The sequence below is a fragment of the Salvelinus namaycush genome, chromosome 30, assembly GCF_016432855.1.
Source record: "Salvelinus namaycush isolate Seneca chromosome 30, SaNama_1.0, whole genome shotgun sequence".
Lineage (NCBI taxonomy): Eukaryota > Metazoa > Chordata > Actinopteri > Salmoniformes > Salmonidae > Salvelinus > Salvelinus namaycush.
The window spans coordinates 3,531,798-3,551,688 of NC_052336.1; the positions used below are offsets into that span (position 1 = coordinate 3,531,798).

A 19,891-nucleotide genomic window follows, 5' to 3' on the forward strand; every position below is an offset into this window, starting at 1 on the left:
CTACCCCCACGTCGTGCCCTCTGTCTGTGTTACTACCCCCACGTCTGGCTGTTCTGTCTATGTTACTACCCCCACGTCTGGCTGTTCTGTCTATGTTACTACCCCCACGTCTTGCTGTTCTGTCTATGTTACTACCCCCACGTCTTGCTGTTCTGTCTGTGTTACTACCCCTACGTCTGGCTGTTCTGTCTGTGTTACTACCCCCACGTCTGGCTGTTCTGTCTATGTTACTACCCCCACGTCTGGCTGTTCTGTCTATGTTACTACCCCCACGTCTGGCTGTTCTGTCTATGTTACTACCCCCACGTCTGGCTGTTCTGTTTGTGTTACTACCCCCACGTCTGGCTGTTCTGTCTATGTTACTACCCCCACGTCTGGCTGTTCTGTCTATGTTACTACCCCCACGTCTGGCTGTTCTGTCTATGTTACTACCCCCACGTCTGGCTGTTCTGTCTATGTTACTACCCCCACGTCTGGCTGTTCTGTCTATGTTACTACCCCCACGTCTGGCTGTTCTGTCTATGTTACTACCCCCACGTCTGGCTGTTCTGTCTATGTTACTACCCCCACGTCTGGCTGTTCTGTCTATGTTACTACCCCCATGTCTGGCTGTTCTGTCTATGTTACTACCCCCACGTCTGGCTGTTCTGTCTATGTTACTACCCCCACGTCTGGCTGTTCTGTCTGTGTTACTACCCCCACGTCTGGCTGTTCTGTCTATGTTACTACCCCCACGTCTGGCTGTTCTGTCTGTGTTACTACCCCCACATCTGGCTGTTCTGTCTGTGTTACTACCCCCACGTCTTGCCCTCTGTCTGTGTTACTACCCCCACGCCTGGCTGTTCTGTCTATGTTACTACCCCCACATCTGGCTGTTCTGTCTGTGTTACTACGCCCACGTCTTGTCCTCTGTCTGTGTTACTACCCCCACGTCGTGCCCTCTGTCTGTGTTACTACCCCCACGTCTGGCTGTTCTGTCTATGTTACTACCCCCACGTCTGGCTGTTTTGTCTGTGTTACTACCCCCACGTCGTGCCCTCTGTCTGTGTTACTACCCTCACGTCTGGCTGTTTTGTCTGTGTTACTACCCCCACATCTGGCTGTTCTGTCTGTGTTACTACCCCCACGCCTGGCTGTTCTGTCTATGTTACTACCGCCATGTCTTGCCCTCTGTCTGTGTTACTACCCCCACGTCTTGCCCTCTGTCTGTGTTACTACCCCCACGTCGTGCCCTCTGTCTGTGTTACTACCCCCACGCCTGGCTGTTCTGTCTATGTTACTACCGCCATGTCTTGCCCTCTGTCTGTGTTACTACCCCCACGTCTTGCCCTCTGTCTGTGTTACTACCCCCACGTCGTGCCCTCTGTCTGTGTTACTACCCCCACGCCTGGCTGTTCTGTCTATGTTACTACCCCCACGTCTTGCCCTCTGTCTGTGTTACTACCCCCACGTCGTGCCCTCTGTCTGTGTTACTACCCCCACGTCTTGCCCTCTGTCTGTGTTACTACCCCCACGTCGAGCCCTCTGTCTGTGTTACTACCCCCACGCCTGGCTGTTCTGTCTATGTTACTACCCCCACGTCTTGCCCTCTGTCTGTGTTACTACCCCCATGTCTTGCCCTCTGTCTGTGTTACTACCCCCACGTCTTGCCCTCTGTCTGTGTTACTACCCCCACGTCGTGCCCTCTGTCTGTATTACTACCCCCACGTCTGGCTGTTCTGTCTGTGTTACTACCCCCACGTCTTGCCCTCTGTCTGTGTTACTACCCCCACGTCGTGCCCTCTGTCTGTATTACTACCCCCACGTCTGGCTGTTCTGTCTATGTTACTACCCCTACGTCTGGCTGTTCTGTCTGTGTTACTACCCCCACGTCTGGCTGTTCTGTCTATGTTACTACCCCCACATCTGGCTGTTCTGTCTATGTTACTACCCCCACGTCTTGCTGTTCTGTCTATGTTACTACCCCCACGTCTGGCTGTTCTGTCTATGTTACTCTCTCCCTCCCTCTCTTTCACACCCGCTCTCTCCCTTTCTCCCTCCTGGGTTTGTCGTTGAGTGCACCTCCATATTTAATGTGTGTTTGTTCTCTGCTCCAGAGAGGGTAGTGGTCCTAAATGGTTGGAGTCTCTGTGTAGGGCAGCACTTTGCGTTACCATTCTGTGTGTGTGTGTGTGTGTGTGTGTGTGTGTGTGTGTGTGTGTGTGTGTGTGTGTGTGTGTGTGTGTGTGTGTGTGTGTGTGTGTGTGTGTGTGTGTGTGTGGGTGTGTGTGTGTGTGTGTGTGTGTGCATACGTGCCTGTTTGTGTGTGTGTGTGTGCAATTCTGTTCCATTCTGTTCTGTTCTTTTACTCAGAGCTTAATGCATTTATCTACAGCTCCATGTGTTGTTTTGTTTTCTCTGTAGCTTGTTTTTCTTTTGTCATTGGTTTCCAGAGAACCCTACTTCTCAGAGTGACACAGGAGGAAGTGGAGTGAGTCATTCACTTCATGTTGCAGTTTATGTTTCAGTCACTATGCACAGGGTTTTTCTCCTCTACCTTTCTGGATCAGTGTGTGTGTAACCTTATTTGAGATGCAGTGTTTCTGTCTTTTTGACTCTCTGTCTCACCTTTTCTCGCTCCCTGTCTCTCCTTTTCTCTCTCTCTCTCTCCTTTTCTTTCTCTCTCCGTTTCTCTCTCTCTGTCTCTCTCTCTCTCTTTTCTCTCTCTATCTCTCCTTTTCTTTCTCTCTCCGTTTCTCTCTCTCTGTCTCTCCTTTTCTCTCTCTCTGTCTCTCCCCTCTGACTCTCTTACAACATGTGGTTGTGATGACTAGCAGGTCATTGCAGGTGATGATTCTCTCTCTCTCTTTTTCTCTCCCATTCTCTCACTCCTCCTCTCTCTCTCACTCTCCTCATATCTTCCCCTCTTTCTCTCCCTCTCTCTCTCCTATTCCTCCTCTCTCCTCTCTCCTCCTCCTCCTCTCTCCTCTCTCTCTCTGACAGTAGTCTTGTATGGTGATCTCCAGGTGAAGACTCAATGTGCTCTCTCTCCTCCTCCTCCTCCTCTCTCTCTCTCCTCCTCCTCTCTCTCTCTCTCTCTCTCTCTCTCTCCTCCTCCTCCTCTCTCTCTCTATCTCTTCCTCCTCCTCCTCTCTCTCTCTCTCTCTCCTCCTCCTCCTCTCTCTCTCTCTCTCCTCCTCCTCCTCTCTCTCTCTCCTCCTCCTCATCTCTCTCGCTCTGACAGTAGTGTTGTGTTGTTGTTCTGCAGGTCAGTCTACCGACAGCTCCGTGGGGGAGGTGTCCATGCAGGTGGATCTCATCTCTCACCCTGGCACTGGAGAGCACAAAGTCAACGTGAAGGGTGAGACACACACGCGCAAGCACTCGCACATGCCATTCCTGTACACAAACACACAGAGGAGGAAAGCTGAAACTGTGAAACAATTAAACCTCACTTTACCCCTTAGATAAGAACATTACAACAACAATTTATCATTCTTTGTTAAATCTATTCATACCTGTAATGTTCAAAGAGGAACCACTGGGAGGAACATGTATAGTTGGATTGTAGTTGTAGGCTAATGTTAAGCTGTGATCATTATCAGAAAGACTGCTGCTACAATACGTCTACTTGAAACCCTATACTAAAGAACACTAGTCAGACAGAGACCAGCGGTTAAAACCTTATTTTACAGAACACTAGTCAGACAGAGACCAGCGGTTAAAACCTTATTTACAGAACACTAGTCAGACAGAGACCAGCGGTTAAAACCTTATTTTACAGAACACTAGTCAGACAGAGACCAGCGGTTAAAACCTTATTTTACAGAACACTAGTCAGTCAGAGACCAGCGGTTAAAACCTTATTTTACAGAACACTAGTCAGTCAGAGACCAGCGGGTAAAACCTTATTTTACAGAACACTAGTCAGACAGAGACCAGCGGTTAAAACCTTATTTTACAGAACACTAGTCAGTACAGAGACAGAGACCAGCGGTTAAAACCTTATTTTACAGAACACTAGTCAGACAGAGACCAGCGGTTAAAACCTTATTTTACAGAACACTAGTCAGACAGAGACCAGCGGTTAAAACCTTATTTTACAGAACACTAGTCAGACAGAGTCAGAGACCAGCGGTTAAAACCTTATTTTACAGAACACTAGTCAGACAGAGACAGAGACCAGCGGTTAAAAACCTTATTTTACACAGAACCAGCGGTTAGTTCAGAACACTAGTCACAGAGACCAGCGGTTAAAACCTTATTTTACAGAACACTAGTCAGAGACAGAGACCAGCGGTTAAAACCTTATTTTACAGAACACTACAGAGACAGAGACCAGCGGTTAAAACCTTATTTTACAGAACACTAGTCAGACAGAGACCAGCGGTTAAAACCTTATTTTACAGAACACTAGTCAGACAGAGACAGAGACCAGCGGTTAAAACCTTATTTTACAGAACACTAGTCAGAGACAGAGACCAGCGGTTAAAACCTTATTTTACAGAACACTAGTCAGACAGAGACCAGCGGTTAAAACCTTATTTACAGAACACTAGTCAGACAGACAGAGACCAGCGGTTAAAACCTTATTTTACAGAACACTAGTCAGACAGAGACCAACGGTTAAAACCTTATTTACAGAACACTAGTCAGAGACAGAGACCAGCGGTTAAAACCTTATTTTACAGAACACTAGTCAGACAGAGACCAGCGGTTAAAACCTTATTTTACAGAACACTAGTCAGACAGAGACCAGCGGTTAAAACCTTATTTTACAGAACACTAGTCAGACAGAGACAGAGACCAGCGGTTAAAACCTTATTTTACAGAACACTAGTCAGACAGAGACCAGCGGTTAAAACCTTATTTTACAGAACACTAGTCAGACAGAGACAGAGACCAGCGGTTAAAACCTTATTTTACAGAACACTAGTCAGACAGAGACCAGCGGTTAAAACCTTATTTTACAGAACACTAGTCAGACAGAGACCAGCGGTTAAAACCTTATTTTACAGAACACTAGTCAGTCAGAGACCAGCGGTTAAAACCTTATTTTACAGAACACTAGTCAGACAGAGACAGAGACCAGCGGTTAAAACCTTATTTTACAGAACACTAGTCAGACAGAGACCAGCGGTTAAAACCTTATTTTACAGAACACTAGTCAGACAGAGACCAGCGGTTAAAACCTTATTTTACAGAACACTAGTCAGACAGAGACCAGCGGTTAAAACCTTATTTTACAGAACACTAGTCAGACAGAGACCAGCGGTTAAAACCTTATTTTACAGAACACTAGTCAGACAGAGACCAGCGGTTAAAACCTTATTTTACAGAACACTAGTCAGACAGAGACCAGCGGTTAAAACCTTATTTTACAGAACACTAGTCAGACAGAGACCAGCGGTTAAAACCTTATTTTACAGAACACTAGTCAGACAGAGACCAGCGGTTAAAACCTTATTTTACAGAACACTAGTCAGTCAGAGACCAGCGGTTAAAACCTTATTTTACAGAACACTAGTCAGACAGAGACCAGCGGTTAAAACCTTATTTTACAGAACACTAGTCAGTCAGACAGAGACCAGCGGTTAAAACCTTATTTTACAGAACACTAGTCAGACAGAGACCAGCGGTTAAAACCTTATTTTACAGAACACTAGTCAGACAGAGACCAGCGGTTAAAACCTTATTTTACAGAACACTAGTCAGACAGACAGAGACCAGCGGTTAAAACCTTATTTTACAGAACACTAGTCAGACAGAGACAGAGACCAGCGGTTAAAACCTTATTTTACAGAACACTAGTCAGACAGAGACCAGCGGTTAAAACCTTATTTTACAGAACACTAGTCAGACAGAGACAGAGACCAGCGGTTAAAACCTTATTTTACAGAACACTAGTCAGTCAGAGACAGAGACCAGCGGTTAAAACCTTATTTTACAGAACACTAGTCAGACAGAGACCAGCGGTTAAAACCTTATTTTACAGAACACTAGTCAGACAGAGACCAGCGGTTAAAACCTTATTTTACAGAACACTAGTCAGACAGAGACAGAGACCAGCGGTTAAAACCTTATTTTACAGAACACTAGTCAGACAGAGACCAGCGGTTAAAACCTTATTTTACAGAACACTAGTCAGTCAGAGACAGAGACCAGCGGTTAAAACCTTATTTTACAGAACACTAGTCAGACAGAGACCAGCGGTTAAAACCTTATTTTACAGAACACTAGTCAGACAGAGACCAGCGGTTAAAACCTTATTTTACAGAAGACTAGTCAGACAGAGACCAGCGGTTAAAACCTTATTTTACAGAACACTAGTCAGACAGAGACCAGCGGTTAAAACCTTATTTTACAGAACACTAGTCAGTCAGAGACAGAGACCAGCGGTTAAAACCTTATTTTACAGAACACTAGTCAGACAGAGACAGAGACCAGCGGTTAAAACCTTATTTTACAGAACACTAGTCAGACAGAGACCAGCGGTTAAAACCTTATTTTACAGAACACTAGTCAGACAGAGACCAGCGGTTAAAACCTTATTTTACAGAACACTAGTCAGACAGAGACCAGCGGTTAAAACCTTATTTTACAGAACACTAGTCAGAGACAGAGACCAGCGGTTAAAACCTTATTTTACAGAACACTAGTCAGACAGAGATCAGCGGTTAAAACCTTATTTTACAGAACACTAGTCAGACAGAGACCAGCGGTTAAAACCTTATTTTACAGAACACTAGTCAGACAGAGACCAGCGGTTAAAACCTTATTTTACAGAACACTAGTCAGACAGAGTCAGAGACCAGCGGTTAAAACCTTATTTTACAGAACACTAGTCAGTCAGAGACAGAGACCAGCGGTTAAAACCTTATTTTACAGAACACTAGTCAGACAGAGACCAGCGGTTAAAACCTTATTTTACAGAACACTAGTCAGTCAGAGACCAGCGGTTAAAACCTTATTTTACAGAACACTAGTCAGACAGAGTCAGAGACCAGCGGTTAAAACCTTATTTTACAGAACACTAGTCAGACAGAGACAGAGACCAGCGGTTAAAACCTTATTTTACAGAACACTAGTCAGACAGAGACCAGCGGTTAAAACCTTATTTTACAGAACACTAGTCAGACAGAGACCAGCGGTTAAAACTTTATTTTACAGAACACTAGTCAGACAGAGACCAGCGGTTAAAACCTTATTTTACAGAACACTAGTCAGACAGAGACCAGCGGTTAAAACTTTATTTTACAGAACACTAGTCAGACAGAGACCAGCGGTTAAAACCTTATTTTACAGAACACTAGTCAGACAGAGACCAGCGGTTAAAACCTTATTTTACAGAACACTAGTCAGACAGAGACCAGCGGTTAAAACCTTATTTTACAGAACACTAGTCAGTCAGAGACCAGCGGTTAAAACCTTATTTTACCGAACACTAGTCAGTCAGAGACCAGCGGGTAAAACCTTATTTTACAGAACACTAGTCAGACAGAGACCAGTGGTTAAAACCTTATTTTACAGAACACTAGTCAGACAGAGACAGAGACCAGCGGTTAAAACCTTATTTTACAGAACACTAGTCAGTCAGAGACAGAGACCAGCGGTTAAAACCTTATTTTACAGAACACTAGTCAGACAGAGACAGAGACCAGCGGTTAAAACCTTATTTTACAGAACACTAGTCAGACAGAGACCAGCGGTTAAAACCTTATTTTACAGAACACTAGTCAGACAGAGACAGAGACCAGCGGTTAAAACCTTATTTTACAGAACACTAGTCAGACAGAGACAGAGACCAGCGGTTAAAACCTTATTTTACAGAACACTAGTCAGTCAGAGACAGAGACCAGCGGTTAAAACCTTATTTTACAGAACACTAGTCAGACAGAGACAGAGACCAGCGGTTAAAACCTTATTTTACAGAACACTAGTCAGACAGAGACCAGCGGTTAAAACCTTATTTTACAGAACACTAGTCAGACAGAGACAGAGACCAGCGGTTAAAACCTTATTTTACAGAACACTAGTCAGACAGAGATCAGCGGTTAAAACCTTATTTTACAGAACACTAGTCAGTCAGAGACAGAGACCAGCGTTTAAAACCTTATTTTACAGAACACTAGTCAGACAGAGACCAGCGGTTAAAACTTTATTTTACAGAACACTAGTCAGACAGAGACCAGCGGTTAAAACCTTATTTTACAGAAGACTAGTCAGACAGAGACCAGCGGTTAAAACCTTATTTTACAGAACACTAGTCAGACAGAGACCAGCGGTTAAAACCTTATTTTACAGAACACTAGTCAGACAGAGACAGAGACCAGCGGTTAAAACCTTATTTTACAGAACACTTGTCAGTCAGAGACAGAGACCAGCGGTTAAAACTTTATTTTACAGAACACTAGTCAGACAGAGACAGAGACCAGCGGTTAAAACCTTATTTTACAGAACACTAGTCAGACAGAGACCAGCGGTTAAAACCTTATTTTACAGAACACTAGTCAGACAGAGACAGAGACCAGCGGTTAAAACCTTATTTTACAGAACACTAGTCAGACAGAGATCAGCGGTTAAAACCTTATTTTACAGAACACTAGTCAGTCAGAGACAGAGACCAGCGTTTAAAACCTTATTTTACAGAACACTAGTCAGACAGAGACCAGCGGTTAAAACTTTATTTTACAGAACACTAGTCAGACAGAGACCAGCGGTTAAAACCTTATTTTACAGAAGACTAGTCAGACAGAGACCAGCGGTTAAAACCTTATTTTACAGAACACTAGTCAGACAGAGACCAGCGGTTAAAACCTTATTTTACAGAACACTAGTCAGTCAGAGACAGAGACCAGCGGTTAAAACCTTATTTTACAGAACACTAGTCAGACAGAGACAGAGACCAGCGGTTAAAACCTTATTTTACAGAACACTAGTCAGACAGAGACCAGCGGTTAAAACCTTATTTTACAGAACACTAGTCAGACAGAGACCAGCGGTTAAAACCTTATTTTACAGAACACTAGTCAGACAGAGACCAGCGGTTAAAACCTTATTTTACAGAACACTAGTCAGACAGAGACAGAGACCAGCGGTTAAAACCTTATTTTACAAAACACTAGTCAGACAGAGATCAGCGGTTAAAACCTTATTTTACAGAACACTAGTCAGACAGAGACCAGCGGTTAAAACCTTATTTTACAGAACACTAGTCAGACAGAGACCAGCGGTTAAAACCTTATTTTACAGAACACTAGTCAGACAGAGTCAGAGACCAGCGGTTAAAACCTTATTTTACAGAACACTAGTCAGTCAGAGACAGAGACCAGCGGTTAAAACCTTATTTTACAGAACACTAGTCAGACAGAGACCAGCGGTTAAAACCTTATTTTACAGAACACTAGTCAGTCAGAGACCAGCGGTTAAAACCTTATTTTACAGAACACTAGTCAGACAGAGTCAGAGACCAGCGGTTAAAACCTTATTTTACAGAACACTAGTCAGACAGAGACAGAGACCAGCGGTTAAAACCTTATTTTACAGAACACTAGTCAGACAGAGACCAGCGGTTAAAACCTTATTTTACAGAACACTAGTCAGACAGAGACCAGCGGTTAAAACTTTATTTTACAGAACACTAGTCAGACAGAGACCAGCGGTTAAAACCTTATTTTACAGAACACTAGTCAGCCAGAGACCAGCGGTTAAAACTTTATTTTACAGAACACTAGTCAGACAGAGACCAGCGGTTAAAACCTTATTTTACAGAACACTAGTCAGACAGAGACCAGCGGTTAAAACCTTATTTTACAGAACACTAGTCAGACAGAGACCAGCGGTTAAAACCTTATTTTACAGAACACTAGTCAGTCAGAGACCAGCGGTTAAAACCTTATTTTACCGAACACTAGTCAGTCAGAGACCAGCGGGTAAAACCTTATTTTACAGAACACTAGTCAGACAGAGACCAGTGGTTAAAACCTTATTTTACAGAACACTAGTCAGACAGAGACAGAGACCAGCGGTTAAAACCTTATTTTACAGAACACTAGTCAGTCAGAGACAGAGACCAGCGGTTAAAACCTTATTTTACAGAACACTAGTCAGACAGAGACAGAGACCAGCGGTTAAAACCTTATTTTACAGAACACTAGTCAGACAGAGACCAGCGGTTAAAACCTTATTTTACAGAACACTAGTCAGACAGAGACAGAGACCAGCGGTTAAAACCTTATTTTACAGAACACTAGTCAGACAGAGACAGAGACCAGCGGTTAAAACCTTATTTTACAGAACACTAGTCAGTCAGAGACAGAGACCAGCGGTTAAAACCTTATTTTACAGAACACTAGTCAGACAGAGACAGAGACCAGCGGTTAAAACCTTATTTTACAGAACACTAGTCAGACAGAGACCAGCGGTTAAAACCTTATTTTACAGAACACTAGTCAGACAGAGACAGAGACCAGCGGTTAAAACCTTATTTTACAGAACACTAGTCAGACAGAGATCAGCGGTTAAAACCTTATTTTACAGAACACTAGTCAGTCAGAGACAGAGACCAGCGTTTAAAACCTTATTTTACAGAACACTAGTCAGACAGAGACCAGCGGTTAAAACTTTATTTTACAGAACACTAGTCAGACAGAGACCAGCGGTTAAAACCTTATTTTACAGAAGACTAGTCAGACAGAGACCAGCGGTTAAAACCTTATTTTACAGAACACTAGTCAGACAGAGACCAGCGGTTAAAACCTTATTTTACAGAACACTAGTCAGTCAGAGACAGAGACCAGCGGTTAAAACCTTATTTTACAGAACACTAGTCAGACAGAGACAGAGACCAGCGGTTAAAACCTTATTTTACAGAACACTAGTCAGACAGAGACCAGCGGTTAAAACCTTATTTTACAGAACACTAGTCAGACAGAGACCAGCGGTTAAAACCTTATTTTACAGAACACTAGTCAGACAGAGACCAGCGGTTAAAACCTTATTTTACAGAACACTAGTCAGACAGAGACAGAGACCAGCGGTTAAAACCTTATTTTACAAAACACTAGTCAGACAGAGACCAGCGGGTAAAACCTTATTTTACAGAACACTAGTCAGTCAGAGACCAGCGGTTAAAACCTTATTTTACAGAACACTAGTCAGTCAGAGACAGAGACCAGCGGTTAAAACCTTATTTTACAGAACACTAGTCAGACAGAGACAGAGACCAGCGGTTAAAACTTTATTTTACAGAACACTAGTCAGTCAGAGACAGAGACCAGCGGTTAAAACCTTATTTTACAGAACACTAGTCAGACAGAGACCAGCGGTTAAAACCTTATTTTACAGAACACTAGTCAGACAGAGACCAGCGGTTAAAACCTTATTTTACAAAACACTAGTCAGACAGAGACCAGCGGTTAAAACCTTATTTTACAGAACACTAGTCAGACAGAGACAGACAGAGACAGAGGCTTCGTTTTTCCACTAATTGGTCTTTGACCAATCACCTCAGATTATTTCACATCAGATCTTTTTCAGAGCTGATATAATTGGCCAAAAGATAAATGATTGAAAACTATTTCAAAATTGGGCTGCCTGTGTAAATGCAGAATGAGTGACTCACACTCAATGACCAGTAGTTTAAGAACAAGTGTTTTATTTAAAAGTACATGGACCAGTGATTTTAGAACAAGTATCCTATTTCAGTTTGCATAGTGTGGTCCCGTGTGGCTCAGTTGGTAGAGCATGGCGCTTGCAACGCCAGGGTTGTGGGTTCAATTCCCACGGGGGGACCAGGGTTCAATTCCCACGGGGGGACCAGGATGAATATGTATGAACTTTCCAATTTGTAAGTCGCTCTGGATAAGAGCGTCTGCTAAATGACTTAAATGTAAATGTAATAGTAGATGGATTGATATGGGTGGGTGAGTGGGTGGATCGATGTGTGCATGGATGGATGGATGATTTGATTGATTGATTGATTGACAGATTGTTTTATTGACTGATTGATTGATGTGTCTCTGTCATTTCTTTCCAGTGGTGGGGGTCAACAACCTAAGCTGGCAGACCAATGCCATGTTCCGACCGTTCGTGGAGGTGAATGCGGTCGGGCCGCACCTCGCCGACAAGAAACGCAAGTTCACCACCAAGACCAAGAACAACAATTGGTCACCAAAGTACAACGAAACATTCCAATAGTAAGTCTGCTTTATTGTCTAAAGTAAGTATGCTTTATTGTCCAAAGTAAGTCTGCTTTATTGTCTAAAGTAAGTCTGGTTTATTGTCTAAAGTAAGTCTAGTTTATTGTCCAAAGTAAGTCTGGTTAATTGTCCAAAGTAAGTCTGGTTAATTGTCCAAAGTAAGTCTGGTTAATTGTCCAAAGTAAGTCTGGTTAATTGTCCAAAGTAAGTCTGGTTAATTGTCTAAAGTAAGTCTGGTTTATTGTCTAAAGTAAGTCTGGTTTATTTTCTAAAAGTCTGGTTTATTGTCTAAAGTAAGTCTGGTTTATTGTCTAAAGTAAGTCTGGTTAATTGTCTAAAGTAAGTCTGGTTTATTGTCTAAAGTAAGTCTGCTTTATTGTCTAAAGTAAGTCTGCTTTATTGTCTAAAGTAAGTCTAGTTTATTGTCTAAAGTAAGTCTGGTTAATTGTCCAAAGTAAGTCTGCTTTATTGTCTAAAGTAAGTCTGGTTTATTGTCTAAAGTAAGTCTGCTTTATTGTCTAAAGTAAGTCTAGTTTATTGTCTAAAGTAAGTCTGGTTTATTGTCTAAAGTAAGACTGGTTTATTGTCCAAAGTAAGTCTGGTTAATTGTCCAAAGTAAGTCTGGTTAATTGTCTAAAGTAAGTCTGTTTTATTGTCTAAAGTAAGTCTGGTTTATTGTCTAAAGTATGTCTGGTTTATTTTCTAAAAGTCTGGTTTATTGTCTAAAGTAAGTCTGCTTTATTGTCTAAAGTAAGTCTGGTTTATTGTCAGACGTACAATAAACATTCTGGTAGTAAGTCTGGTTTATTGTCTAAAGGACTGGTTTATTGTGTAGAGTAAGTCAAATCAAATCAAATCAAATGTATTTATATAGCCCTTCTTACATCAGCTGATATCTCAAAGTGCTGTACAGAAACCCAGCCTAAAACCCCAAACAGCAAGCAATGCAGGTGTTGAAGCACGGTGGCTAGGAAAAACTCCCTAGAAAGGCCAAAACCTAGGAAGAAACCTAGAGAGGAACCAGGCTATGAGTAAGTCTGCTTTATTGTCTAAAGTAAGTCTGGTTAGTTGTTTGACGTACAATTAAGCATTCTGATAGTAAGTCTGGTTTATTGTCTAAGCAAACAACCTAATCCTGTGTTTTGGCTTCAGTAATGTGTGTCTTGGTTGTGCCAGGAGTGTTGCTCCTCCAGTAGTATAGTATTTGCTGCATAGTGGGAATGTAGACACCTGCAGTGCTCACTGTCAAAACGTTTGGAAAAGGTTACAAATGAAACTAGAAACGCTTTTATCGCAGCATGATAGCAGAAAGTAATGAGATGATGAAGTGCTTTTAAACATGAAGAAAAGAGACATTTCAGTTATTTGAATAGTGAGAAGAGGGAGGGGTGAGATAGGGTGAATGATCTATCTATGCAGCTGTACCACTGTCTGTCTGATACTGAGCCAGCTGCATTTAAAGCACAATGTAGAGCCTGTGTCCCAAAAGCATCCTATTTCCTTTACACTGAGTGTACTAAACATTAGGAACACCTTCCTAATATTGAGTTGCATCCCTTTTGCCCTCAGAACACCCTCAATTTGTCAGGGCATGGTCTCTGCAAGGTGTCGAAAGCGTTCCACAGGGATGCTGGCCCATCTTGACTCCAATGCTTCCCACAGTTGTGTCAAGTTGGCTTGATGTCCTATGGGTGATGGACCATTCTTGATACACACGGGAAACTGTTGAAAAACCCAGCGGCGTTGCAGTTCTTGACACACTCAAACCAGTGCAACCTACTATCATACCCAATTCAAAGGCACATAATTATGTTGTCTTGCCCATTGGCACATACACAAGCCATGTCTCAATTGTCTCAAGGCTAAAAATCCTTATTTAACCTGTCTCTTCCCCTTCATCTACACTGATCGAAGTGGATTTAACAAGTGACATCAATAAGGGATCATAGCTTTCACCTGGTCAGTCTATGTCATGGAAAGAGCAGGTGTTTTCTGTTTTGTACACTCAGGGTATAGTGCCCTGGTCAAAAGTAGTGCACTACATAGGGAATATGCCATTTGGGATGCCGACAGTGTTTGACTATCAGCTGAATCCAATCCTCTCACTGTGTTTATGATAGTGAGCCAGATGTCTGTGAAGTGCAGTCAGAGAGAGAGTGATCATCTATAGTGCCTACTTGGTCTCTGGTGCTCTTTTAATGCCAGCGTCCACTGACCGAGATCAATGTCAACACGAACACCAACATATTTTCATTGCACCAAAGAAAACAACTGATAAACAACAATACAGATAAAAACACATTTAAAACAACTGATAGACAACAATACAGATAAAAACACATTTAAAACAACTGATAGACAACAATACAGATAAAAACACATTTAAAACAACTGATAGACAACAATACAGATAAAAACACATTTAAAACAACTGATAGACAACAATACAGATAAAAACACATATAAAATAACTGTGTGCAGGTGTGGTCGGAAGCCCAAGGGCTGATATGAAAACCACACCACCAAAATAATATATACAATACATAAGTACGAAAATTTAAAAGGTTTGTTGAAACAGATAACAAAACCTACTAATTATAAACGTATAAATGATTTGATCAGTAATCACAATTTAAAAATAATAATAATGTTTAAATGTGTGCATGAGAGTTAGGCTTTATGGAGGAGATTACGGAGTAGTTTGGTTCATCAGGCTGACCCCCAGTCTTCATGGAGGAGATTACGGAGTAGTTTGGTTCATCAGGCTGACCCCCAGTCTTCATGGAGGAGATTACGGAGTAGTTTGGTTCATCAGGCTGACCCCCAGTCTTTATGGAGGAGATTACGGAGTAGTTTGGTTCATCAGGCTGACCCCCAGTCTTCATGGAGGAGATTACGGAGTAGTTTGGTTCATCAGGCTGACCCCCAGTCTTCATGGAGGAGATTACGGAGTAGTTTGGTTCATCAGGCTGACCCCCAGTCTTCATGGAGGAGATTACGGAGTAGTTTGGTTCATCAGGCTGACCCCCAGTCTTCATGGAGGAGATTACGGAGTAGTTTGGTTCGTCAGGCTGACCCCCAGTCTTCACTTGGAGTTATTGAGGGATGATGATGTTTTGGCAATGTGAGAATTCCATCGCATGGTACCTCTGTATCTGACAGAGAATTGACTATGTGAGGTGCGGCAGTGGGGAGGGTGAAGGTTATCACAGTGTCTTGTGTTATATAGATGGATTTCAGAATGAACCTGGAAGAATCCATTGAAGGGTTTAGTTAAACTGTCTGGGAGGTATTTGTAGATGAAAGTGCATAATTGGCGAACATTAATGTCATAAATAGACAAGATATTGAGTTTCTTAAACAAAGGTGCAGATGGTTCCAGATAATTAGAGGAGGTTGCTAGTTTATGTCTTGTGTATGATGAGTCATTTGTGTAGGTAGGAGGCATATGTACTGGCCCAGACAATATTACAGTAAATGAGAAATGAGTAAATGAAGCTATAGTATAGAGTTAGGAAGCAAGCCTGACCACTCATCTTTCTGATGATACCAACAGATTTCATCGCTTTGCTGCAGACAAATCGAATATGATCTTTCCAGGATAACTCATCAATTAGAGCTCCAAGGAATCTAGTGGATGTGACTTGTTCCATTTCATTCCCACCAATTGAGATTCTGGCTAATGTTTTATGTGCGTACAGAGGCCCATTATCAGCAACCATCACTCCTGTGTTCCAATGGCACGTTGTGTTAGCTAATCCAAGTTTATCATTTTAAAAGGCTAATTGATCATTAGAAAACCATTTTGCACTTATGTTAGCACATCTGAAAACTGTTGTCCTGGTTAAAGAAGCAATAAAACTGGCCTTCTTTAGACTAGTTGAGTATCTGGAGCATCAGCATTTGTGAGTTCGATTACAGGCTCAAAATGGCCAGAAACAAAAAACTTTCTTCTGAAACTCGTCAGTCTATTCTTGTTCTGAGAAATGAAGGCTATTCCATGCGAGAAATTGCCAAGAAACTGAAGATCTCGTACAACGCTGTGTACTACTACTTCATAGCCCATCTTAATCTTTTCTTTTTATTAGACAGTCTGAGATATGGCTTTTTCTTTGCAACTCTGCCTAGAACGCCAGCATCCCGGAGTCGCCTCTTCACTGTTGACGTTGAGACTGGTGTTTTACGGATCCCCAGATTTATAGAGGGGGATAACTTTGGCAATTTTCTAATCTTTAGGAACAATACCAGTTTGCATAGATTTGGTGCGATAGAGGCTCAGTAATCCAGAAAAACACTGATTTCACCAGAGGCACCAATCCCATCATGACCTGCTGCTGATATCTTTAAGTTACCAATTACCTCCATTACATCGGGAGGATCATACTGAACCAGAGAAGGGAAATGTCCCTTAATGTAATCCAGCTTTATTTATTGTCTTTGACAGAGAGGAACCCACCTTCACAAAAAAGTCATTAAATTCACATGAAATAACATCATGATCACTATAGGTGTCACGATCGTCTTGCTGAGAGAGAGTGGACCAAGGCGCAGCGTGTGCAAAATACATTCTCTTTTATTTTAGAGAAAGGAAAAAACACGCAACGAACACTTTAACAAACTGAAACAAAACAACAAACGATCGTGAAGCTATAGACGTAAGTGCACACACAAGCTACAAACGTACAACATAGACAATTACCCACATTAACCTAGTGCCTATGGCTGTCTTAAATATGGCTCCCAATCAGAGACAATTAATGACATCTGTCTCTGATTGAGAACCAGTCAGGCAACCATAGACACAGCTAGACACCTACACTAAACACAAACCCATCTACTCTACTTAACCCCCTAAACTATACAACCACCCTAGACAATACAAAAACACATACCTTCCCCATGTCACACCCTGACCTAACTAAAATAATAAAGGAAACAAAGAATACTAAGGCCAGGGTGTGACAATAGGTCTTATTTCCAACAATACATTGAGATGAGATCATTGTAGTGCTTCTACACCTGCATTACTAGCTGTTTGGGGTTTTAGGCTGGGTTTCTGTACAGCACTTCGAGATATTAGCTGATGTACGAAGGGCTATATAAAATAAAATTGATTGATTGATTGATTGATTGATTCTTTCTTATTCATCAGTTGGTTGATGAATTTCCAAGTTTACTTATTATTTCAGGATTCTTGGAATTTCTTAGTAAAATGTCTTCCTTCTTGATGCACTCTCTGTGCGTGTGTGTTTGCGTGCGTGCGTACGTTTCACGAGCGTGCATTTGTGTGCTTTTGTTTGAAGCTTCAGAAGCCATTAGTAGCCTGTGGATAATTAGGTAGGTTCCTAAAGAAAAGGTTGGCTTGGAAATAATGGTCGCTCTGAACACAGACATTTAACTCTGTTGCAAAACGTGATTGAAATGTCCCTCATTTCAGTAAGTCACAACAATGAAACCTCTCCTGTCAGAGATGTCACCGAGCCAGCCTCTCTCACTGACAAATTCTACATATTATTGTACACATTATTATACACCCTGCTACGGGACAAAGCCAACTGACCTCTTGTAAAATGCTATGTCCTCTTTGATATTAGCCTTTGTACATAGGGAGAGTGGCGTGTGTGTTTGTGTGTGGTTTCTGTGCGTCTGTGTTTGTGTTTGTGTGTGGTTTCTGTGCGTGTGTGTTTGTGTATGTTTGTGTGTGGTTTGTGTGTGGTTTCTGTGTGTTTGTGTATGTTTCTGTGTGGTTTCTGTGTGGTTTCTGTGCATCTGTGTTGGTGTGGTTTCTGTGTGTTGTGTGTGGTTTCTGTGTGCGTGTGTGTGTTTGTGTGTGGTTTCTGTGCGTCTGTGTTTGTGTGTTTTCTGCATGTTTGTGTGTGGTTTCTGTGCGTCTGTGTTTGTGTGTTTTCTGTGTGTTTGTGTGTGGTTTCTGTGCGTGTGTATGTGTGTTTGTGTGTGGTTTCTGTGCATGTGTGTGTTTGTGTGTGGTTTCTGTGCGTGTTTGTGTGTGGTTTCTGTGCATCTGTGTTTGTGTGGTTTCTGTGTGTTGTGTGTGGTTTCTGTGTGCGTGTGTGTGGTTTCTGTGCATGTGTGTGTTTGTGTGGTTTCTATGCGTTTGTGTGTGGTTTCTGTGCGTGTGTGTGTGTGTTTGTGTGTGGTTTCTGTGCATGTGTGTGTTTGTGTGTGGTTTCTGTGCGTGTGTGTGTGTGTTTGTGTGTGGTTTCTGTGCATGTGTGTGTTTGTGTGTGGTTTCTGTGCATCTGTGTTTGTGTGGTTTCTGTGTGTTGTGTGTGGTTTCTGTGTGCGTGTGTGTGTTTGTGTGTGGTTTCTGTGCGTGTGTGTGTTTGTGTGTGGTTTCTGTGCGTCTCTGTGGTTTCTGTGCGTCTGTGTTTGTGTGTTTTCTGTGTGTTTGTGTGTTTTCTGTGTGTTTGTGTGTTTTCTGTGTGTTTGTGTGTTTTCTGTGTGTTTGTGTGTGGTTTCTGTTCGTGTGTGTGTTTGTGTGTGGTTTCTGTGCGTGTGTGTGTTTGTGTGTGGTTTCTGTGTGTGTTTGTGTGTGGTTTCTGTGTGTGTTTGGGTGTGGTTTCTGTGTGTGTGTGTGTTTGTGTGTGGTTTCTGTGCTTGTGTTCGTTTTATCCAACTAACTTTTAGCTCTCTGGTGTCTGGTCTCTGACTGATTGAGTTCCATTGTCTAATCAATCAATCAATGAATCAATCAGTCATACAACATGACATGTCCTCGCTTCTCTGATTGCGTGTTGTTGTTGTTAATGAAGATGTTCTATCTATCCTGTTCAATAAACTACAAATATGAGAGGAATGGGACTGATGTTGATCATGTTGTTGTCTATCTTCCTCCCCAGTGTTCTGAGCAACGAGTACGGTCCAGAGTGCTACGAGCTCCACGTCTCAGTGAAGGACTACTGCTTCGCCAGAGAGGACCGGATCATCGGCATGGCGGTCCTCCAGCTCAGAGACCTGGCCGACCAGGGGAGCTGCTGTGCCTGCTACCCCCTGGTGAAGAGCATCTCCATGGACGACACCGGACTCACCATCATGAGGATACTCTCTCAAAGGACCAACGACGAAGTGGCCAAAGAGTTTTGTCGTCTCAAGACCGACGTACGCTCTTCAGAGGAGGTGGCCTCCTAGTATGGAGATGTGATGGAGGAATGGATGGAATGAATGGATGCTTGCATAGAAGGGAAGAGAGGAGGGGAAGAGAGGGAGGGAGGCAAGGGGAAGAGAGGGAGGGAGGCAAGGGGAAGGAAGGAAGGAAGGAAGGAAGGAAGGAAGGAAGGAAGGAAGGAAGGAAGGAAGGAAGGAAGGAAGGAAGGAAGGAAGGAAGGAAGGAAGGAAGGAAGGAAGGAAGGAAGGAAGGAAGGAAGGAAGGAAGGAAGGAAGGAAGGAAGGAAGGCAGTTGAGGAGTTGTGTTGTCTGTTTTTGTGCATGTGCGTAAAACATCTGTTGGAATGTTCATTTTAAACTACAGTATGTACCAGTGTTTACTTACCGTATGCTCAATATTAAGTACTATATTCTACGAGTTATGTTAACGAGACATGAAATACCTTTTTGTACAACATTTAGATTTGTTCTGATAAAGTGCCAAACCAGAGGAAAAAAGTACAACAAAACAAACAACAAAAGATAATAGTGATGAATTATGGTGATACTTAATATGTTTGATGAAAAATTTGCTTGATTATTTGGTT

The 19,891-nt window shown here is 42.4% G+C and overlaps 1 protein-coding gene across 1 annotated transcript in view; it reads left to right on the forward strand.

Moving 5' to 3' along the window:
- LOC120024771 (protein unc-13 homolog C-like) overlaps nt 1-19,328 on the forward strand; it is a 178,709-nt gene extending 159,381 nt beyond the window's left edge. The window contains 3 exon segments of the mRNA XM_038969056.1: nt 3,248-3,340; nt 12,017-12,176; nt 19,040-19,328. Coding sequence (XP_038824984.1) covers nt 3,248-3,340; nt 12,017-12,176; nt 19,040-19,328 — 542 coding nt within the window.
- Nucleotides 19,329-19,891: the final 563 nt, after the last annotated feature.